At 34.4% G+C, this 25,497-nt stretch overlaps 2 protein-coding genes across 4 annotated transcripts in view; both read left to right on the forward strand.

Moving 5' to 3' along the window:
• Positions 1 to 25,497, forward strand: part of LOC128894290 (protein I'm not dead yet-like) — a 343,319-nt gene that overhangs the window by 157,853 nt on the left and 159,969 nt on the right. The gene's annotated exons all lie outside the window — the stretch shown is intronic.
• The window catches only part of LOC128894207 (uncharacterized), a 225,066-nt gene that overhangs the window by 63,762 nt on the left and 135,807 nt on the right, over positions 1 to 25,497 (forward strand). For all 3 annotated transcript variants that reach the window (XM_054155793.1, XM_054155794.1, XM_054155796.1), the window contains exon 3: positions 3,428 to 3,492. In XM_054155793.1, coding sequence (XP_054011768.1) covers positions 3,449 to 3,492 — 44 coding nt within the window. In that variant the 5' untranslated portion in view covers positions 3,428 to 3,448. The remainder of the gene's footprint in view (positions 1 to 3,427; positions 3,493 to 25,497) is intronic.

Here is a 25,497-nt window from a genome sequence, read left to right on the forward strand (position 1 = left end):
CGAAATTACTGGAGCCTGCTCTACCTGAAAGTGCATACGTTAGCCAATCTATTGATTTGCAGACAAAACCTATAAACCAATACAAAAAGAGATCGCGGTATCTGTTTATAGAAATAAGTACAAAAATATAAAAGGATCCCATGAACTGGAATAATGCCTACGTGCGTTTAAAATTTGTTCAGTACATGTTGAATCGTTTATGATTTTAATTGTGCAGATCACAAAGGAATCACTTAACCAGAAGCTAAATGGTTGACGTTATTTAGTATTTAATTTTGATCCTTCCAGAGTTAAGATACCTTGTATACAAAAATATTTTCCAGTTTGGCAAATATTCTTTCCAATCACCACGTTCAAAATTGTATAGTATATATTATTTGTATATATACAAACAAGTAAAAAAATTACGCCAAGTACATGAAAAAGTGGAAGACTTAAGGAATAATCATACGAAAAATACAGTTTCTGGCAGATTCATAACATGATATTACGATATCTCAGTTGTACGTGGACCGATTTTATTGATTTTGGTTTTATTCGAAAGTTTATATGCGGTTTAGATAAGAAAAATGCCTTTAAATTTAAAAAAAATATTACAGGCGTGATGAGATATTAATGAAAGCAGTTTCAGGTTAGATTGGAATCGACCGTCTCTCCTGTAAAACATACGCGGTAGCTCCAACGCCAGGTATACGCGGTGACGTATAATTTTTCATGTAATGTTTAATAAAACACAAAATGCTATAGAATATATCTGATTCTTTTATTTTAAATAAAGTACACGGTTCACGTCTACATTGACAGACGCATTTTGTCATTAAAACAGAAAATCCCAGGCCCCTTTGAGCTCTGCAATACAAATTTTATTTACACCCTTTAATATACCAATTCTATATTGCACCTCGCCATAGTCAGAAGATGGCCTACAAAAAGCTGCAAAAGTGGAATCATTTAAAAAAGCTTTCCAGCGTCACTTCGTTAAATACCTAGTTTGCGCGAAAGCTCCATAATATTTCCTTACGGTTACATCAATTCTTAAAGAATCCTTGGTTTACATTTGCGCCGTGCTCGCGACAAAAGTCGGCCGATGCGCATTTATAAAAAGAAAAAGCAAGCCACCGCACCTAGGTACGGGCACGAGAGGGTTAAGTAGAAGCGTAGAAATGCGACGAACCATAATTACACGTATACACCGTGTGTTCGCGTAATAGAGGGGATGTAGTCTTTTCCGTGCAGTGATGCGTTCGTTCGCAACAAGTCGCGTTGTTCGTCGAACGCCACGGAGAAGTAGCGAGAACAGCTGCGCATCGGTCCAACAGATAAACAGGAAGAAGGTAAAGGTATATAACCCGTTGTTTTGTGCTGAGCAAGTAAGGACCGGGCGAGGGCGAGAGGGGAGTGGGTGCAGGGTGGAATGAGCTCGGCGACTCTCCAGCATCGGGTAAGTGTAGTTGAAGGGATTCAGCTGGGAAAAAAACGCGAGCGAGTCTCGAGTGGCAGCACTTTGCTGGAATATGCACGATCTAGGCAGAGTTAGCGGTGCCATCTCCCTGCTTACATAATAATAAGTGTAAACGTTCGTCTCGAGGGACGCGATCGAATTGGCCTACGAACATGCCAAATGACTGCGCTGTTTCTCTGCTGTTAGCGAGATACGCACTCTGCTCTCGCGTTACCGGTTATTCCGCCCCGAATCGATCGTTTCTGTTCGATCCCAGATCATGTAGAAACAGGGAAGTTTGTCATCGGTTTTCTGGTTTCGAAGTATTTTAGAAAATACAAGACTTTCAAGTTATCCGTCTTCGCGTACTTTTGAAACATAAACTACCTTCGCAAAAGGAATTTTATTTTTGGTACTATTAAACATACGAATTTCAATTTCTTTAATCGAACGATTATTTTGCGGCGCATACAAATATTTTCATTTTGTGAGTATCGGTATATTCGTTTGTTGTTGTAATTATTTAACACGATGACTATGAGATAAATATTCTTGAAAATTTCTGCTAGGATTAAATATTATTTAGACCATTGATGACTACATAATCGAATATTTATCGTGGTATTTATTTTTGTAACTTTATAAAAATTGGTGAATTTTATTTAAATTTATCTTCTTTGGTGCTTGTCTTTCAGAATTAATTTGTTTATTTCTTCAGTGGAAAGCACTGTCAGCTGGGCCATTCTATGCCAACTCGGACATTTTTCGAAGTAACATCTCAGATTTTGATGAGATTTAGATAGTTAGAGGATCACTGAAAACTTTGTCGTCGTTTATTATTACCTTTAAGAAACAATTCATAACGGATATTGACTGTTACTTCTACTTTATTTTTACGAACTAAAAGTAAAAAATAAATACTTACCAATTTACCAATTTAGAAATCAAATTTTATCGATAAGAAGTCGTGAAGAAATAATTTCACAAATCTTAAATATGGAAACCTACGTGTTACTCACTAATGCTCAATAACACATGAATGAACGTAATTCCAGTGTTTCGTGACATTTATCTGAAGCAGTTACTATAGTCGTCACTTGTTAGTACCAACTAATTAACAAAACAAGGGGTGGAGTGCGACTTTGGTCACTTCCCTCTATTATTGTATTTACTATTGTGTCTTTGATATTAAAACGGGGGAGAATAAATCAATTGATCGGTATAATTAGTCCTCTATTGCAGCAATTCTCAAACAGACGTATTCGTATTTGTACTATTTTCTGAGAAACGAAGGTGATATTATCTTGATATTACGTTCAGAAAATTTTCAAGTAATAAAGTGAAATTACTCGTTACCTATGAGGTTTAGGGCTAATAAAGGTCAATACTTTTTTATTTAGAATTCGATACTCACCATATTTTTGTACAAAAAATATACCATTCCATTTAAAAAGCTGAAGGTCACCTTCATTTCTCAGAAAAGAGTATAAATACGAAAAATGTATCTACCTGGTTACATTGCACATAACAAACAATATCACTTTTTCCTCTTTCAGTTTTTCGTCATACCATTTACGAGAAAAACGCTGGCTAGTAATAGCCTGAACACCTTGTATACTTCAACAGCATCAGAAACTTTGATATCGAGTTCAAAAGTGATTAATTTTAGGAATGATTTACTTTCTCGGGTACCTAACGTTCCGCTTCTCCTATCTGACGAATTTAAAAGAGCTCGAGGTGGAGAGAGCTAACAAAAACCGTAAAAATACGGAATAATGAAAGAAATAATAAAATTGTTAAAAAACATTCGGATGACTCCTCCACTTTGGTTTATCAGAGAGTAAAGGAATCCATCGGACCGTGGAAAATTCACCTAACAGATACTGGTTTAGTTAGCAGAGAAGGCCCCCTTGTATCCGCCACTGCTTCATCCCCATTTAGTCGATGCGTAAGACCGAAATTTATAGAGTACTTCGCATGTTTCAGGCCAGGGGCGGTCGATGCCTGATGGCGTGGTTTGGAACGCAACGCTGGAGAAATCCTGCTCCAGAGTAAGTAAATTCCCAGCAAAAGCGCATCTACGCGCTCTGTTTCTCGATGTCTAATAGTCACGCTGATTCGCTCGTCGAAGAAAGGTTGGTCGTGCAACGATTAACTTTCTTGCGAGCCGGAAATAGAAGAAATTGCGGTCATCTTTGAGTAGATATTGTGGTTGACTCGACACCAAAGCGATACAAATAGGTAGCGTGAAAGGAATGAAGAAAAAGAGATCAGGAACAGGAAGGAAATATAGCGTTTTATTTTAAGTTCGCCAGAGGACTTTCGATAGAATAGAGCTTGGATGCGATGGAGATAGGTTGTGTAAAAGCAACGCAAAGAAAGAGATTCGGAACAAGAAGGAAACATAGTATTTTATTCAAAGTTCGCCAGAGAATTCGTCGATAAGACTACTTATGACTCTGCCTTATACGATTGGATATGGATAATACTAACTTATTCAATCATTTTCGAGACTTTTCAATTTAAACTTCCCATGCAAGTCCGATCCTATATATAATTTTGTTTCTGTCACGTTGGTACATCTTTCATTGACATCAATCCTGAGCTTCAACAACATCTGAAGATTAGTTTTTGCTTGGTAGCTGTTTATCTGTTGTAAAATCATTTCTTGCATCACAGCATTTTTACAATGAAAAATATCATTGAACAACGAGATTGCATCAAATTTTGTGTGAAAAACGAAAGTAAACGTGCCGAAATGTTAGAAATATTGCAGAAATGCTATGGTAAATCTTCTTTAACGAAAGCAAACGTTCAACATTATTTTCTGCAAAAACCTACCAGAATTGTGGGAAGACAATTAATGGATTCTCCATGTCGATAATGTGTCAGCTCACAATGCACTTATTACTCGTGAACAATTAGCCAAAAACAACACAAACACTATCCAACAACTGCTAAATTCGCCTGACTATAATGTATTAGGTTGTCCCAAAAGTTTCTTTCGTGACTTGCACACAGTTATTTTCTGTAGCAGTGTTTATATAAATAGACATTCTAATTTCTTAGGTGTTAATGTTGTAACAGTAATGGAACAAAATGAATCGTACGCAATTCAATAATGTAACATTAGACATAAAATATCGTGTATGTATTACCTATTAATGAAATGGAAGAAACTTTTGGGACAACCTAATACTATCATCGAGAATGAGACACACAGTATAATTTATATATTATATATAAGAACTTCTGTACAAACGTTTGAAAACGATCATTTCACCGGTCATAACATGTTCAGTGTCAAAACAAAAATTTGTTGTCTTCACGTGAATTCTGTTCGGACAGTATTGCAGCCACTCAATTTTTTAAATCTGTCCTGTAACTTGTCCTCTGGTGACAGATATAAAAACCGCCCCAAAGAAATTTAGATCCGTGTCATAAACGAAAAAGCAGCCGAATACGATTTCTCTTCGATTGTGAATCCTTCACACCCACCTTCCGAGCTCGACGGAAAGCTGAAGTCTTGTCAGACAGGAGCATCTTTGATCAAAGGTGGTCTCGATTGGATGCGCCGTCGTGATTCTGTGTATGAATAATCGAGGACCACGTCTGAGGAAATTTGCGTCGTAAGCGGTATTGTACTAGCATGGATAGAACCTGTGCGCTATCTGCACTCGATGTCTCCCTTGGGTTAGAAAAAATTAATCGCGACGTCGCATTGCCTATGGAGTTTCTGATTAGCTATCCTAGAGAGACACTCGGAAATCAACTAATTTTATCCTGAACCGTGGTCAATTGCAAATTAAAATGAGATAGGGGAAAGGAGATAGAAAGGAAAGGGGTACATTACTTTTTATTATCGTACTTTACGCTTTTTAATGTGCCGTTATCAATAATTCCCGAATTTTTAATGTTGATATTCTTCTCACAGTAAATACTACGAAAGTTAATATTTTTTATACGGTTGTATGCTTGAAAATAATTGTCAAGGTGTAAGGGAACTCTACAATATACAACTGTCTAATTCGAAAATCATTAATTATGATTTGTCTAAACGATTTCTAATTTATTCTTAATTTATTTTTGAACTGTATTTACGTCATCTGAAGTTAAAATTTTAATATAAATATGTATTAATATATTATATAAATTACAAAAAGTGCTTATATTAATTGTAGCAATTACATATTTCAACTTGATGACCACTACAATTACTTAAATGTACAAGTTTTGCTTATCGTTGTTCTTCTATTGATTGCAAATGTATTTCTCTGCCTTCATATTTAATTATTCATAACTCTAATTAAAACGGACATACATACCCGTTATTTTATTACATTCGGATAACAACTTTCATACTAATGAAACATATACATAGACAGTTTTGGCATTTGGTTTTACAATTATATTGTTCTTTATTAATAAATAGGAAGTTTATCTCAGAAAGGCACAGAACTAATTTCTTCACTTAATATGCTCTATAATTTGTGTTTTATTAAACAAATAAAATCTGAGAACCTCTTTGTGAAGACCCTTCGCTTTGTTTGTGAAGATGAGGGTAGTTGCACGGGGAGACCACATTAGAAGTCCAAGTATAGTGTTTCTTGCGTTCCTTTTTTTTTACAGAGAAGAATTCACGTAATGTTCTAATAACATTGAAAATATTTAAGATACGTTTTGAATTACATTCGGTCATATTTTCAATTCATTTCACACAGAAATCTTTGTGATATGGCGTTTCTTTTTTAAATAATATTTTTCCAATTCGTAGAAATGACAATTCAAAAACTACTTGACCGATCCTGTTTAAACTTTATACACGTTTACTTTATTTTAATATTTTGAATATAAATTGAATAATTGGAATGATATCGTTGTTTCAAGTATGTTTTTTATTGCAAAAAGCTGCACGAAAGAATGGTGAAAATTGATGCTTGAAACGTGAAAGTTAAATACGTCTAAAAAATTAAATTTCCAACTTTCTTGGCCAAAGCTTAATTCATATTCTTAGAAGATATGTTACTAATGTAAAAAAAAAAAAATATTTGATTGATTTTAGATAACAATTGTGAACTCCAGAATTCCAATCTCACAGATTTCTATGTAAAATGAATTTAAAAAATTACTAAATGTACTTTAAAATATACCTAAAATATTTTCATTTTAAAATCACGACAAATACTTTGTATTTTGACCTCCTAATGTGGTTTCCCTCTTTGAGATAATTGCTCCGTTGATTTATTTGAAGCTGAATTATAATGAAACTTCACTTGATTGTTTTTTGATTAAATGTCCATCATGTGAGCAGTTTTATGAAAAACAATATAAAAAATTTTGTAAATTTTACATAGGTTCTTATGGAACATGGAAATTTTCACTGTAAATTTTGTCAATTTAAATTAAATTGCAATTTAGGAAATTGTGAAAAGTTTGATATGTCATAAAAACCGAAATTATAAACTATTTAAACGAAAATAACAATTTTTGACCACAACAATCATATAAACCTATTTCGACTCAAATTGACCACCTCAGTTGTATGAAAAACGATATCACAATTTTATGATTTTAACACAGACTCTTATTGAACATACAGATCTTCACGTGAATTTGTTCAATTTAAATCAAAATGCAATGATGGAACTGCTAAAAATTTTATATATTATAAGAACTGAAATTATAAATCATTTAAAAACAAAAAATAACGATCATTGATCATGCCGTTACTATGATATAATTCGTTAAAACCTGAAAGTGAATGTAGAGGAGTTGTGCGGTAACAATTAGCGTTGTTGTCACAATCATTTCTCGAGTATTATGAATGTAATTATTTTTCTTCGTAAAATTGCCGCCAAAATTCAGGTGCGTCTTATACTCAAAATTAATATAAAAATGTCTTGTGCTTGATTGAAAATTCCCGCCAGTTTTAAAAAAATGGCCAATAAGGCAATCTAATAACAACAATGTTAGTTTTTTTTTAAATTGCTTAAAAATTAAGGTGCGTCGTATAGTCCGTAAAATACGTTTCGATATGTTATAAACGTGTGTAAGAGCAGTAAGATTATACTTGTACAAAAGTTTCCAATGATGCTTTCGAACGCGACTATCTCGAAACAATTATCTTAAGGTCGTTCCACCCGTTTCATCGGTTGTGTACAAGTACAATCGTTGACACGTCTCGTTAACGCCGCCGCGCTTTGATTCGCGACCCCGTCTCGTCTAATCCAGCATCGAAGAAAGCGAGCAGACGAAAAGAATGCGTTCTTCCGTTTCCGTGATCCGATTAATGCGCGATGCCAGCGGTAGGGATTAATTATCAGTTATTGCTCCTCGCGGAGAGGAAACGAGAATGAGAATGGCAACGGGAACGTGAACGTGAACGTGAACGAGGACAAGAGTGGTGGGTATCTGTATGGGGCAGCAGACCAATTAACTACTTAGGGCGGCTTTCATCGGCTCGACAATCGGCCGGATCGATTCGGGGTGAATAACTCTTCTAGTCGCGCTGCGTACCAACCGATACTCTGCGTGGAATCTATCAGCCCGCGTAAATACGCGCGTCTGCTTCCGCCCTTTGGATTCTTTTCAGGCTTGGTCAGTTGCCGATCGTCCTTGCAAATCGTGTCTATCTTCTATTCACGCAAAAAGATCTTGTTCCATCTCGATGGATAAAAGGCCTAGAAACAGAGAAACGGAAAGCTCGGGAGAAATAGCGAGGTGCAGAGAGCTCAAACCGCTTTTTATTTCCGAACCCAAAGGACTTTGTTCGTTTACTGACTCCCGATGAAACGTAAATCTCGCGGAGAAGGTGCTACTTCATTTCCGGTAATGGTTTACTTGATTAGGTATTATATTCGAGAAAGCGTGTGGAAGAAGATATTCAAGAGTGAAATGAAAGAAAATGAATGATAAAGTTTGAATGACTTCAAGAGCTCTGTCTACAGAGTGGACCAAGTAAGTGTAACGAGTCGTAACTCCACTACCAGCACTGTTAGAGAAAAATATTAATGGAAGAACATGAATGATTCGAAAAGTACTGTTTGTTTTCATAAAAATATTGGCGCACGTGCATTCGATACATGTATATTTTAACATTTAACGGAAATGCGTAGATTGAATCGTTTCGTCGTTCTACGTAAAAACAGTATTAAGCTAAAAAGGTAAACAAATAATTCGTTCACGAAATAATTGGACACAATTGTCTTTATCGAAGAAGCTTTCCAAACGCTTCTCCAGTACATTTTGCACATTTTATACAGTGTTTTTTATTGTTTTTATTACTTAATTAAGGTGATCTCTGGTCATTGCAGTCTTATCCGTTCCTTTAGATGCTCTAAAACATTGACGGAGCTTGAATGTATCTTTTGTATGCAAGCCCACAAAAAAAATAAGATAAGACGGTAATATTCAAAACTAATCAGAGATGATCACTTTTAGGGGGTCATGCGCAGTTACGAAGCCGAAAAAAGCATGATTTTGGGAATTTTTATTCAAATATCTAAAGATATTTTTACAAAAACTGTTCGTGTATTTGGGAGAGCATATTTTGGAGAATACATCGTAATTTTTATAGTAAAAAATAACAATAAATAAACGTAACATTGATAATTTTTTATTTAATACATTAAATTATCTAGTCCTTAGCTGATCGGTTTTAAGATGTGGTCCTGCAAATATAGTGGTCTTTGAACCGTTCATCTTCCTGCTTTGATATTTTTTAACCGACTTCGAAAAAGAGGAGGTGTATTTTTCTTTTTCTCTAATAGCACTGATAGTGAAGTCATGACTTGTTACACTTATTTACTTGGCGCAACTTGTATATTAATATATTTATCGCCTAAGTTTAACAATTTAATTTACGACTTGATTGGAAATAAAGAAAAATGTTTGGAAAGCGCTGCTCCAGGTTCTTTTCATGCTCGGCCAGTTACCGATCGCCCTTCCGAATCGTGTCCATCATCCATTGAGGCAAAAAGATCTTGTTCCATCTCGACGGTATAAATAGACACAGAAACAGTGGAATAGCCAGCGCAGAAGAACGAGATGGAAAGCCTGAACGGCTTTTTCTTTGGAAACCGAATGGATTTTGTTCATTTGCCGACTCCGGAAGGATCGTAATCTCGCAGAAAAGGCGTTTCACCAGTAGAATTCATTCTTCCACCTCGTTCTATTCGTCAACGGTCGCATATTTCAATTTAATCGCTGGCGAATAAAGACTGTGAAATATAGCGGGAAGCCCTTTCGTTGCGGTGTCTTTGTTCATTTAAAAGCCGCGGGAGGAAACGTTTAGAAAGAGAGAGACCTCTGCTTTCTTAGTACAATGCCGCGGTATAGAGTCTTTCTTATCATCGTTTTCAGGAAGATGGTAACGATCGATAACGATCGAATGACAAAATGGTCTCGATGAAAGCGCGGTTAAGATAAATAATAAATACAAATTTAATAACGATAACGTAATATGTACATACGAATGAATATTTCAATCAACCGAGCAAAATGATGCAAGTCGATTGAAATGGAGCCATGGTTGACAAACATCTTTTTTACATGTTCCTTTAGAAAAACTCTTTCGTTGCGGGGATTTTTAAGAAACAATGACGTACAACATTTTTATTTAGAAAACTGAGCAGAATTGAAGTTTCTCCCATTTTTGTTCGAATTCATTGTCGATGATGCGAGTAATTTATTTAGGGCGGTGCCAACATTTTCATCCAAAATAAAGACTAACTGAATTGTATATGTATTGAATTTAATATAATGGGTATTGGAAAAAGTTCGTGGCGTTTTGTCGCTAGATAGATTTAATGTGTGAATTTTGTAATGCAAAAAAAAAACGAAATTTCAGAAAGTACGTATGTTGTAGTTTGATCTGTAGTTTAAATACACAACTTGTCGTGAAAATTGACTACCATTTTGCAATAGAAGTATATTAATGTTAATACATAATTTATACACATGAATTTTTCTGAAAATTAATTATATTTCTGCTAATCTAAATCTAATCTCACTTTACACTTTACACTTTTACACTTTTTATATCTAAAGATCTTATTACAAGTTCGCAGCCATTAGCTCGATATTATTCGCGACGAAGGATTGTTCGTCACGAATAATATCGATTACCAGGTCTCACCACGTGGAGGTTGCTGCAACTGGAGACCCGGAGATAGAAGGAATCAAACTTCTTTCGATCTCCCTCTACATAGAGTATACATACGTAGATGCATACTCTACATAGAGTCGATGAGCTTAATACTAAGTACGAAACGATGAAAATCAAAGAAAAACAAAATTCCCTTCGATTTCCAAAGTCTATGCCTGACTCTGCCAAACAATTATTTGAACTAAATGGAAGCTAAATGGAAATCGCGACACGACGCGACCATGTAACTGGACTTACTCAGTCTATCCCGTTTCCTCTTGTTGGATCTGGACTCTCGAGAGGAAGACTACCGACCCCTCCGAACCAGTCCTCCACACCCTGCACCCATCTGGGAGCCACGATAGGACCCGACTTGCACCCGTCTCACTGCGCTTTGGACTTACTGCACTGCGCCGGGAGCCTGGACTACATCAGACGGGATACAGGGAGTAGAGAACTGATCCGGAGGAGCCGATTGTCTTCCTCTCGAATACAGATCCACCAGGAGGACGGCAACCGACCTTTCCGCCCAGTTACACAGTTGGTCACTTCACTTATCACATGAAGTAATAGTGACCGACGTGGAGAACGATGTTGCGAGTCCAATATGGACCTACGAACATACAGTCGGGGACAAAAATAAGTGGACAGTTACTGGAAGTAGGTAAAGATGAAGTTTGATCGAATTAACGTAACTGTTATAAACTTCAGTTTTATTAATTATATATCCTTATAGCATGTACATTATGTAGTGAATAATTGAAGTTCATACTTGCATCTTTGTGTAAATATGCTGTAGTTAACGAAACTGATAGCTATTTAGCAGCAGACAAAAATAAGTGGACACTTACTAAAATACGTGACAAATGGAATACATATTGAAATTAATACTTGGTATTGCCACCTTTTGCTTCTATTACTGCTTCCAGACGTCGGGGAATACTTTTTATTAAATTTTCGATATAATCTTTATCAGTTTTTTCAAATTCAAACTGTAACCTTTTGAAAAAATCGACCTTTTTATTTCGTTGATTCAATGGAACTTTTGCGTCCAGTAAACTCCATAAATTTTCTATAGGATTTAAGTCGGGGCTCTGAGCTGGCCATTCAAGCAATTTAATATTGGAATCTTCAAAAAGTTTTTTAGTTTTCGTAGCAGTATGCTTGGGGTCGTTGTCTTGTTGGAAGACAAATTCGTCGTCGCAACCCATCTTTACTACTGCTTCTTCTAAATTTTCATTTAGAATATATTTGTCTGGATTCATAATTCTATCGATTTCTGCTAATGTACCAACTCCATTCCATGAAAAGCACCCCCACGCAATTAATGATCCTCCGCCAAATTTAACTATAGGTGTAATAAATGCTTTTTATATACTTCATTTTTTTTCCTCCAGACTTTGTGCTTTTTTTTTAATTGCCGCAACTCAAATTTACTTTCGTCGCTCCAAACTAGTATATTTTTCCAGAATGCTAGTGACATATTCAAATATTTTGCAAATGCTAAACGTTTTCTCATATTAATTGTATTGATGTATGACTTGCGTCCAGCCTTGCAACATCTTAATCCAGCTTCGTGAAGGCTTCGTTTTATTGTTTTTGTTGAAACTTTTAATCCCATTATTTCTGTAATACTTCTTGATGCAATTGCAATTTTCTTGTATGGTGGTGCAGCGTTTGCGTCCACGGCCTCTTAAATTTTTCACCGTATTATGTAGTAGAATTTTTTATAAATTTTTTCTACTGCACTTTCTAGAGCACTTTTAGATACGTTATACTTTCGAGCTATCATGCGGTAACTTAATTGTGTACAGCAATCTAAAACGATTAAATGGCGAATTCGATTTGAAATTTCTTCTGTTTTTGACATTCTGAAATTTGTCTAGAAATGCTTGTACTCGTATGAAAGCTGAGTTAGTACTAATAAGTTGTGGGATCTGTGGGATCACTGCATGTAAGCGTAATCTCTGCCTAATGTTTGTATACATTTCTTGCCTTATGTTAACTTTGTAACAAAGTGTCCACTTATTTTTGTCTGCTGCTAAATAGCTATCAGTTTCGTTAACTACAGCATGTTTACACAAAGATGCAAGTATGAACTTCAATTATTCACTACATAATGTACATACTATAAGGATATATAATTAATAAAACTGAAGTTTATAACAGTTACGTTAATTCGATCAAACTTCATCTTTACCTACTTCCAGTAACTGTCCATTTATTTTTATCCCCGACTGTACAAATGAATTGAACAAATGATTAATAAGTGTTTGGTAGAGGATAGACACTCGTACACGCATGCCTTAAAACTAACTTAGATACATGCCTTAAAACTAACAGAACCATGCCTTAAAACCAACTAGACTAAACTAAGGTACCCACAAGCAATACCAAACTACGAGAAACTACTCTACGCAAAAATAGGAGGGACGCGAGACGCGGACGCGCGATCGCGAGATCCATACCGACGGAAGGATCGTCGAAGAATGAGATCGCACCCCTCGTATACCTGTGTCGAGGATCGGGGCTCGCTTGTGCCTCTCGAAGTAGAGAAGGGGAAGGAAGAACAACAACCGCGTGACGCTCGCATCGAAGACTCGTTAAATTCATCGAGAAAATAATTCGTGAAACATTAATATCACAGCAAAATCATATTCCCTATCACTATTTAAATAATAAGTATTGTTAATAATTAATTTAACTATTGTCAGAAATTAATATTTAGTTGGTCTAATCAATAGATATTAGAATATTGACAAATTTCTCACGATTAATGTCTCGAATAAATACCTATTCAGAACCATTATTGTTATTAATATTTAATCGAACACTGAATGGTACTATATGTGTCACAAATGTTTACTTATGTCGGAGATATTAAATTTTAATTGTTCCAATCAATAGATATTAAAATATAGAAAAATCTCTCACGATTACTTATTTTTTTATTCTCAACTTTTCATGTTCGGAAATACTACTTTCTCGGAAAACATTGGCATAATAATCTGAAACTTTAAAATGCATTAAATATGTACATCTCCGAATTAATTGAATATTTACAATGTATATAGTAAAATTTAGTCTCCGATTAAATATTAATAAGAATCACGGTTCAGAATAAGTATTCATCGAACACAGTAATCACGAAAAATTGTTCTATATCGTTATATCTGTTAACTGAAATAACTAAAAATTAATTTCTGACAATAGTTACATTAATTATTAATAATATTTGTTCAAGCAATGTCCGAGAATATGACTTTGCTGTAATATTACACCGCATGGACAGCGGTACAAAATCGCTACGAGTGTATTTGCAATTAATTTAAATTTATAATTGTTATCATACAGAATGGGTTTTAACGACAGTTCGGAAAGTTTTGGGACGATTGTATAGTAGAATTGGTCGTATCCGAATCCTCATTATCCGAGTAACCTAATATCCAAACGTTCAGATTTAATGTTTACAGTTGCACTGTCTAGGATCCCGCGGCGTGAAACTGGACGTGACGCGACGCGATTTCCAAACAGCTCTTGTATTCATACAATGTGTGTATACTGACCTGTGTTTGACCAAACGGATCCTAATTATAGCAATTTAGTCTGAAGCCAACAGCGTACACTGTAACAATACCAACTAAACGAAAACGTGCTGTTTCAATTAAATTGATGCAAAATACGAAGTAATGTGAGAGCACGAGCGCGGTAAAAATGCAACAAAATTTGCAAAAATACACGGCGTCGGAAAATTTACAATCAGAGGTGTTACAGAACAAAAACATGATATTGAAAGCGATATGGAGCATGTTGATTTTAAATGCTAGTACTGGAGATACAGGACAGACACTCGTACACGCATACCTTAAAACTAACTTAGATACATGCCTTAAAACTAACAGAACCATGCCTTAAAACCAACTAGACTAAACTAAGGTGACAAATTAGTGAGACAGCAATACTATCAGGTAAAGCTTAACGAATGCAAAAAATACAAGTGTAGGCGATATTAAAGGTTCGAAGTACAAATAGAATGTAACTCTACACGGTTCCTATGTTGAACAAGTTACACGATTTAGCAGCGAAAAAAATATAGGATCGTTGAATGATAAAATAAATTGTCATATTTTTAGTTTTTATTTGAATAAATTAAAATTCAATATAAAAAATTCCCCTATTCGGCCACATTTGTCTCCAAATTAGTGAGACAGCAAAGATTCAACAAATCTTCAGGAATGACTTTTTTCGATGTACGAGAATTTTGAATATATCTTGTTACGAGCCGGAGGGGGCGCCTGCGTAGCCGGGGCTTTTCTATTGGTATATGGTTTTTATTAATGGCTTGACCAGTGTTGTTAGGTAACACTGGGTGCCTTGAGGAAGTAGACGCGGAGACGAACCTACGTATGGCTAACGTAGGGAGCTCCAGGAGGTTTGTTGTCGAGGACGAACCCACGTATGGCTAACGTGGAGAGCCTCTGGAAGGTAGAGACGCGAGGACGAACCTACGTATGGCTAACGTAGGGAGCCTCAGGAAGGTGATATGCTGACGAACCCACGTATGGCTAACGTGGGGAGCCGCAGGAAATGTTAGTATTAGGCCTCGTAACAGTTTTTTATGTACCTCGAGGTACCTTAGTGGGTACTGGACTTGGTATTATAATTGATTAACACTAATTAAAAATGATATTATGTATATATTCTGATATGCACCGGGACATACAATTGTTATAAGAGTAATTGTCGCGGTGTACTAGTGGTAATAAGCTAAGTTGTTACAAATATGAACTAAGTTGAAAGTGTAGTTTCGATTCCGCAAAGCAAGAATCTAATCCTTTTCGGTTTTCACGAACGCGAGCAAACGGGGGACGACTACAACGATAAAATAATGCCTAACAGTAGACTACGTACTGTATGGTTAAGATTTTGCTCGAAGGGGACTTGAACCCGATCTCACTAAGTTTTCTCGTGTCGACAATTCGTAAGAGCACGCACAGACGTGTACGGAACCCTTTCTAGACTTTGACTAGACCCGATATGCCTTCGTCGTCACCCTTTTTATACCCAAAAATCATAGGCCAAGGGGTGGCGGGGAAGTACATTGCACGATTCCGAGATTTCCGAAGGACTACGCCCTAGCTTCGCATTGGTCTCGAATTCCTATGCCTACGCGAAGAATTCCGGGTGCGCACATCCGACTCCAAATAAGGAAATTTAGAACGGGAACGTAACAATCTTAACAACAAAATTTAGATATTAAGTTCAATACTCGTACTGTAAAATTACGCTTTGTTTTGGATTGAAATATGTGCTTAAATCTTGAAAAAAAGTCTTGAATTTTATCTACAACAACTGCGTGTATCTGGTTATCTTAGAGGCGATGGAATACATTCACAGTATTAAAAAAATACGCAGGTTTGGTATTTTTACTAACTCCTTGAGTGCCATTCAAGCTATAGTAAACCCAACATTGGAGAAACTGGCAAACAAGTCTCACTGGTATGGACCCCATTACATGTAGCCATTATTGGTAACGAATGTATAGATGAAGTAGTAAAAGAAGCTATTAAAGAGAGCTAGGATACCAACCAAATTCCAATGATGTATAGAGATGCAAAGAACCTCTTTTCGAGACTGGTAGTTAGATGTGGATTTTTTTAAATAACAACTAGCAGTATGATTCTTTAATATAACTTTCATTTAGAAATGAAAATGGAAATGGGAAATAGTATAATATAAAAATCCGCAACAGTTGCTAATAACCTCTGCTATTCGAGCGACTTTAAATAAATGTATAAAAAAAAAGAGGGTATATCTCCGTAAACGATGGAACAATCATGGAACGATGGAACCATGTCTCGCAAGATACCTTATAAGGAGTCTTTTAAGTTACACATCTATTTTTGTGGTTGCCTTAATGTCCAAATATATTACGCATATCGTCAACATAATCCTATTAAAATGTCAGAACTATCCCCGGTAGGGATTCGGAATTATAATCCATTCGGGTACAATGGGGACCCTACCGTCGCGACGGTGGATATAAAGTTACCGAATTTCTTTTCACGGACAAAACGACCGCCACGGGGTCGTTATCGTTATTAGTTTCCCGATCGATCCGTGATAGAAATTCCGTCGAACGACCAACGACCAATATCCCCCTTCGAAATTGAACGCGGCGCGATTATGAGGGGGTCGATCGACCGGCCGCAATGCGTTGAGTCGTGCAATTCAGGAATCCATACGTTTAATTAGAAATTGGACTATCGAACGGAAATTACGCGGAATCGAAATTATTGCGCTTCGATCGCGCGAATCCGTCGCTCGTGTTTGCATGCGTATTACAGATGACAGAAGGATAGAGTTCAGACGACGGATTTCAACTAAGCTCGAGCGAACGAAAATCCAATGAGAATAATCCGAAAGTAGAAGAAAAAAATTGTATGCTGGTACGCAAGCGTGTACGTTCATATTGTTTGATGATATAATAATTAGATTTCGGATATTTATGGACGATGAATATTTTATTCATATGTGAATGTGGAATTAATAGTATTGTTACAAATTGGAATCTTTTAAGACAAAAACATATTAAAAAATTGATTAAATCAATTCCTAATCGCTTAGTAGATGTTACACAGAGAGAAAGATGGTTGTACTAAATATTAATTTGGAATTCAACAAAATATTTCTGTTCAAACAGTTCCATTGTTGGACAAAATTCAGGGATCATATAAATGGTCATAAAAAAAATTTGGAATACCCATTTTGTAGGCCGAAATCTCTAGTTTTCGAATCAGGAGATCAACATTTTTTTTGCATGGCCATGTCACTTTTTTTTAAAAAAAATAAAATGCAACGAAGGAATGCTGAAAATATTTTTTTGTTATTCATTACCATTCATTTAATCACTGTACCAAAAATCACTCACTTCAAAATGATGTAAATTCGTTTTTTTGCATGTTTCAAAATACTGGCTGCCAGACGTCGGTTTTTGAGATCGTCAGTTATTATATTTTCGTAGAAACGAGTTATTTTCATTTAAAAATGACGTAAGTTAAATCGTCACTGGCTCTTAGACAGACGTGGGTAATATTTGTAGAGGAAATATTTTAAATACTATTTTAAATAATAGATTCTTCAGAATTCTAATAAAATAGTATTTCAAATGGGATATAATATTTCAGCAAATAAAATATTTTATTTTGATAATGTAAAACGTAAAATAAAATATGTTTCATTTTAATAACATAAAGCATAAAATGCAATACTTTCCATAGCTCTTAACCTGAAAATAAACTGTGTAAATATGATACACAGATGGAGAAACAATTTCTTGTGATTGAAGAAATACCTCTTTCCATCACTCATTTTATGAAGGTTCTTATTGAAGATTCTTAATAGAAGTATTCATTGAAGAACTACATTGAATGTATGTTTATAATGCAGAGGAAAAATACTTTGTTCGTTTTAGATTACCAAAATAAATATACTTTACACTATAATTTAGTAAGATAAAAGTATTTTATCTGTTGATAATAAATTAAATAAATAAAATATTCCGAACTATGGCACGAATATTTTCAGTGTTTTTCGAATAAAATATTACTTCGAATATTATCTTAAACATTGTTTGCAACAAATAAAGTATTTTATTTTTAAAAATACTTGCATGATCCAAAATAAAATATTTTATTTTTAAAAATACATGCATGATCCGAAATAAAATATTTATTTACTGTTTATTATTTAAAATACGTATTTTACCCAGCTCTGCTCTTAGACTAAGCATTTAAATATAAATAAAAACGTTGGGTTGACCATAATTTTGTTTCGCACTGTACGTACCGTGGAAGTTGAACGCCCTCCAGAGGTGCACGTACTTAGGACAGGTAGAGTTCGTGTCGCTTTATTCGATAATTGACAGCACCGAAAATCCCGTCAGACGCTCGAAATTGCATTATCTCGGAAAGCTTCGCCGTTAATATTACGTCCATCCTCGGAACTCGCCAGCCTTCGTAACTGTATTGTACATAATCCGAATACTAGATAAGGACCATTACTCTCCGGAGAAGGAAATGTCTGGTGAGATTTTGCGCGAGAATTAATTGCGTCAAGGTTGAAGAGCGTAATAAAAGAAAGGAATGAAAACCGAGTTCTTTAATTTGCGCGCTTTTATCCGCTCTTGAAAGTAAATTAACAGGGAGCCGCCTGCGTCACAATATTTTTCAACACATCGTATCGCGTCGAGTATTGCGTTGATAGGACAAGAAGTATCGAAGAGAAAGAGAGCGTGCGAAAACAGGCTTAACGACGAATTAATTGAAAATGAGAGAATCGAACGAAACTACAATATAAAATAATCCAAGCTGAAATTAATACAATTTTATCTAATTTTTTATTTATTTGAGAAGATAGAAAATAAGTTTATGTAATCTTTCTGTGTGTGATTTAATTTTCCTTCAAAATTAAGAAAATGTAAAAATGTAAACAAGTTAAGAAAATAAATTACCTAAGCTTTGTGAGTACCACTTGATAATTAATAATAATTTCTATAGTATACACTTGTTGATTCAAAATTCTACAATGAAGCAGTATTAATATTGAGCTGCTTTTTGTTTCACAATACAGTAATGATTTATACATTCCATAATACATTGGTATAAACGCGTTTGTAATAAAGGAACTTTTGACTCCTTTGTTGCTGCTAATTGCAACATTTAATGAGACAGATTTTAACATGAAATTAATGGATGCAGTGGACACAAAAACTACTCTATATTATGCAGCAAATACTCTATATATTAGTAGCAAATTTAATATAACATTACTATTTTAATGATTTCAAGAACTTTCAACAAGTAAATGATACTTCATTTTTTGCACAATTAAGAAGTCTCTGTAGCTTACATTTGCTACACTTTTTACACATATTTAACAATTTGCACAATTAAGAACTTTATATATTGTGCATCTAATACATTTCACCTACTTTCCTTCGGCAACACTGACAAAAATTACATGATTATACGATGCGTAGTAAATTAATCGTAAATATTCTTCTCCTATAAATTTACTTTCTTTTAAATGGTCGGTAATAACTGACGTAGCGGTAAATGACGCGTATTAAACGAAATTTCAAACTCGGTATACAAGTTAGAAATATTTAAGTGAAAGCCAATAAAATGTACCATTACGATAAATACTTACCATTTACGGACAACGTGAAACTATAATTTTACTAGACTTGCAACTGCGTGTCGGCGAATTACTTTTCTTTATGAAAATCACGCTCCGTAATTTCCACGGTGAAATCAATTTAACAACACGGGCTGTTATGAAAACAGAAATTCGAAAGCCCTAAATGTTCTCATTGTCATTCGTATTCAACCTGTCCGATCTCTCGCTGAAAGATTTCCTTTTACAGTTAACAATAAGAATATAATCAATGCAGGTTGGAAGTGTCTATATAAAAGAAATTCAATACTTGTAGCGTGTTTGTATTAAACCCTAAACCTACGATTTACGTTCCAACAGTCTGGGTCCAAAACGTAAACGAGATCGCCCAGTCTCTGAGCCATTCCACGATTCGGCAAATCGGACCTAATTGTAAGTTGTACCAATCACGCACGACTTACACCCTCGCTCATAAATATGTGGACACTTACTACTTTCAATGAATAATTAATAGAGACCGTAAATTATTACTATACACCTTTAGTTGTTAAATTCTATATTATCATATTCAATTTTATAGTGGAACTATGGATCGTTTAGATAGAAAAATTGAGAAAGAATGTTCAATATATCAAACACATTTATGGCGAAATATTACAAAATAAATGAGATAATATTACTTACTTATATATTACTACAATAAAGAAATTAATAGTATTCAAGTCTGGTAAAAGAAATTTTAACATTATCTAGTTATCTCTATTATTTTTAATTTTACTAATGTGACACTAGAAAAAACTATTAATAAAATATATTCGCTAATACGACATAAACATATCGAAAGATAAACGATATAATCGATATTAATAGATTCGCAACTTCAATTAGATATTTATTTCTATTAAGGAAGTGTCAACATACTTCTGAGCGGGGGTGTACGTAATGTAAGTACATGTATAAAATACAACTGGTTTAATTTTGTGAAATATTTGATAAGTAATTACAACCTGATGTAATAATTGTGGTAGATATACTACGAAATATTTATTATCAATCGATAGAATATGACATAAATCAACAACATTTATCTCCAATGCCTGAATAAATTAGCAATTCACATAATTAGCATTTATACAAAAATCAAGAGCAAAAAATTGTTAATCGTGATATTATGCCATATTATATAGCCATATTATAATTAACGAGTATTTACTTATATATACGAATAGGACTATTTCTGTATAAGAAAAGAAAGAAAGAAAAAACATAACCTCGAATAATATAATTAAAATAGAAATACATAGAAAAAGATTTCAAAGAAAGATACATTATCGATCATTAATTTCAGTGTACCACCACATCTGCAACGTTTTCAACGAAAGACGAACGTAATTAATGGTTACCGTACATAAGTAATCCTGATTACTATATGCTTCAGAGCTAGCTGGCAATTCATTGACTTGTGGAAGACAAAAAGATCTCTATAGGGATCCCTGCATAAAAATGAAACAAAGTGGAACTTGAGATTCTTTTAAACATTGAGACCGTTCCATTAGGGTTTGTATTTCTAGGCAGGAATTTTATTTCTGCATACTCGTTATATAATTTGTACATAAAAATTAATTCTATTATGCTATGATATCTAACAAAAGATGACAATAATAATTACAATTGATATAAGCGTTCTAAATACCATTCGTACAAAGTTAAACTACGCTACGAAGCACAACTATAGCATCACTAACATTTTTAACATTTCCGACCCGTCAGAAAACAGATGGATTTAATTCATATTGAAGAGATCTTCGTAAAGAACCAAAATACTTTTCGAAACGTAATTTTGGTGGAGGCACGCTTATCGTGTGGGGCGCATTCTGCTCCAGTGGCAAGCTCAGATTTGCTTTTCCAACTGCAAGAATATGTGTAATGAATAGCGCGGAGTATATTGAAATATTTGAAAATCATTTATTGGCTTTTATTCATGCAAATAATCACATTTCATGGATTTATCAGCAAGACAATGCTCCAATTCATAAAAGCCGACAAACCACAGTATGGTATGAAACGCTTGATGTCAATGTATTGAAATGCAAGTAATATTTATGCAAATAATCGAGAATTTCTGAACATTTCGGAGCTAAAATCAGCTATTATTGAAGCATGAGATCAAATTAGTGAAGAAACTTTGAAAAAACTCGTTACGAGTATGAACAATCGTATTTTTGAATTAATATACAAAAAAGAAAGTCCTACTCATCACTGAAGCAGTTCACTTTAATAAACTAAATTAGGAACTTGACATTTTACCGACATTGAACCTTATTCTTACGTTACAAATTAATCGATGCTATAGTTATGCACCTGCACAATATTTTATTTATTATTATCAGACTGCGGATTTTTATGCACTTATGGCAAACGAAAATATGGAGAAATGTATGAAAATGTCCGTAAATGCAAAAGTATATCAAATATCGAGAATAATATTACCGTTTCGAAGTTGGGACAAACTTTCACTTAAGCTTTAAATTCTTTTTCTGTACGTGTGAAAATATGAATTTGCATAAACATCCGCAGTCTAATTATTATAGTTCATGTTAAATGAATGTTATTTTTGTACTATTTTCATTTTCGTTTACGAGATGACGAGTTATAATTCCTAAAAAAGAACTTAACTTGGTGCAATTTCTCTGTATGTACCAAGAAATGGACATATTGTACAAGTCTATGTACTCGCCGATTTTGAGAAATACGATAAACTAAGGAATTAGTCGCAGTCAGGAAAATGAAAACGGACACTTTCTTGTGTGTGTGTGTGTTTTTTAAGACATTAAATAATAATTTTTCTGAATGAAATGTAAATATATTACAAAGTATGTCTTAAAGAACTATAAAAGAATTTTTGTTTTAAAAAAAGGTTAATTCATTTCGACATAACAGGCGATGGCGTGGGTGGCTACTTGGTTTGGGGTGAGCAAGATTTCTTGAAACTGGTGCACCTGAAAACAAAACTAAAGGTAGATTTAGAAAATATATTAGACTAACGGGTCCCCGATCGAAGGATTTTTTATTTTATTATATACTTTTTTTTTATTCTCTATTTAATCACTTATTTTATAATGAAAATTGAACTTCAACTTCAAATGTACTTCACTTTGATTTAAATTAATTTTTTCCAAAATCCTTCGATCAGAGACCCGTTAGTTTAATATATTCTCCAAATCTACCTTTATTTTTGTTTTCAGGTATACCAGTTTGAAAAAATCTTGCTCACTGGAAACAAAGTGGCCACCCACATCATCGTCTGTTATGACGAAATGAATTAACCTTTTTTTAAAACAAAAATTTGTTTATAGTTCTTTAAGACATACTTTATAATATATTTACATTTCATTCAGAAAAATTATTATTTAATACCTTAAAAAAACACACACACAAGAAAATGTCCGTTTTCATTTTCCTGGCTGCAACTAACCCCTTAAGGAGTGTCTTACATGTCATTTTGTCGCAACTGTATCATTAATATTCCGTAAAATCTGTATACACGACATAATGTAGACTAGACTATCTACTGTATTGCTACCTGAGAAACAAATAGAGAGAGTAGAAACGGTACCGATGTCTACAACGAAATGGTGTCGTGCCAGTGTACCGCTAAATGCGACAAAAATGTCACGGTAGAAGCCGATCGCGTCGGTGGTCTGGTATTTTTGCGCGTGATTCGCTGCGGTTGGAAATAAAGATTCGTTTAAAAGAAAAGCAACGTGCATTTCTGTCAACGCTACCGCGGTACCGTGTATTAGAGACTTTCTATCGCGGTAAGCTGCATCGAGTATAATGTTAGCAACTCGACGGTATTGGTTTACGCGTTCACCCTCGAGCCTGAAAGTGTACCAGATAAATTTCTGACTGGTTCTCGTTACGCACGCCTAACCTCTACAGTTTCTAGCCGCCCGAAAAACGCGGGAAAACTTATAGGGTCTATTTTATAAAAAAATTCACTTTACTCGCAGTTTCGTTAAAATTCAGAGCCTTAAAAACGTAGTTGTAAAGTAAAAAGGTTTTACAAACGAAGCTTCAAAATAATTATTTATTTTTAAATAAAAAACACACTTGTCAACGTAGTTGTCGTGGATACATTCATCATGTGTATGTATATACTTTTATTTAACACTTTGCTGACTGGTCACGAATATACTCGTGCATTAAACTGATTTCAAGAAAAGCACTAAGAAGAATTAAATAATTGTTTTTAATTCTCTAATGACAAAATTTTGATTATCTCTATTTTATTTTAGGTAAATAGATATTTTTTAATTTATATTATTTAGTTTTAATGTTGTATAGAATTTCTGTAATGATAAAATAATGTAGGTAATTAATACAAATTAACAATTTTGTTAATTTTGTTAAAGTTATCAACTTTAAGCATAGAGGTATCAAGCATAGAGCTTGTGTTATTGATTAACCCAAGCACGATATCTTAAATTAACCAAAAAATCGTTTGCTACATGTGACTTGTGTTGAATTTAACACAAAATTTTCAACAGTGAAGAAACTTCAATAATTGCGTTTTTGCCAGCGTTTCGGCAATCGAAATCACCGTGCGACTACCTTACCCGAAGTTCGTGATATCGAGAAACATCGAATGCGATCAGAGTTGACAGAAAAAGCGATCGCTTTGATGCGCGCCGGTAGAGCAGAGAGCACTGATATCGGAAGAAAGTACTCGAGGTAGAAAACGACCGTAAAGCAAAATTGATTTTTACCTGTAGGATGGCTTTCACTGAGTGAGATGCCCGACCCTTGGCTTGGAACTAGGTTACCCTAGACTTGGTCGTGTAGGAGGATGAAAGGAACGAATAATTACTTGTTCTCTGAGAAAGAAGAAGCGAGGGCTCGCGAGTCGTCTCACGCAGAAAGTATAGATGGGAAATTGAAAAATCAGCCTTGGAAGAAATTGCGAGTTGTATTGGACCAGACGTTTCAGTCTTTGTAAAATCTGTGACTGAACAGGAATGATCGATTCGACACTATCTATTCTCTTATTCGTACCATTACATTCTCCTTAAACCTTTTACTTCTATAGAATTTAGGAGCGTATATTATGTCCAAATGGTTGAACATTTTGTTTTGCATCCTGGATAGATTTTTGAAAATAAATAACAGTCGAAGGAAATTTTCGATTTCATCCACCCTACACCTCCTGTTTGCAGTTGGAAACTTTGCAACTGAATATGAGAACAATTATAAGTTATGAATTATAAGTAAATGAAAATTGTAAGTTGTTGTAATTATTTTTTATTGAATGTCTTTAGTTGTAGTGGTATACAAAATTTAAAAAATACACAAAAGTGTTGGCAATAGGATCTCCTTACGCTACAATACGTTGGTAGAATTGTTCCTTTTTGGCGATGCGTTGTGTTTTGTCATAATAAACCATATGTATTAAACGAAATATCCGTAAACTCTGACAAAAAGTTTACAAATAAGATTCATCAATTTTTGACAACTTTCCCATCACTTTTGGGAAAATGATAAGGTTATTTTTTACGCAATAGGTGACACTGTGAAAGGTCCTGCATTTATTTTTCATTTCCAAGCAGTTCCTATATACCCATTTTTTAATATTCTCCTTTGTGTTCTATGAAAGCAATTTATTTTCTACTAAGTTATCACTAAACTGTGGATCTTTATGCATTTAGAGAAAATTTGAATGTTCAAGAACCTACAA

Source organism: Hylaeus anthracinus, unplaced genomic scaffold (genome assembly GCF_026225885.1).
Source record: "Hylaeus anthracinus isolate JK02 unplaced genomic scaffold, UHH_iyHylAnth1.0_haploid 3, whole genome shotgun sequence".
Classification (NCBI taxonomy): domain Eukaryota; kingdom Metazoa; phylum Arthropoda; class Insecta; order Hymenoptera; family Colletidae; genus Hylaeus; species Hylaeus anthracinus.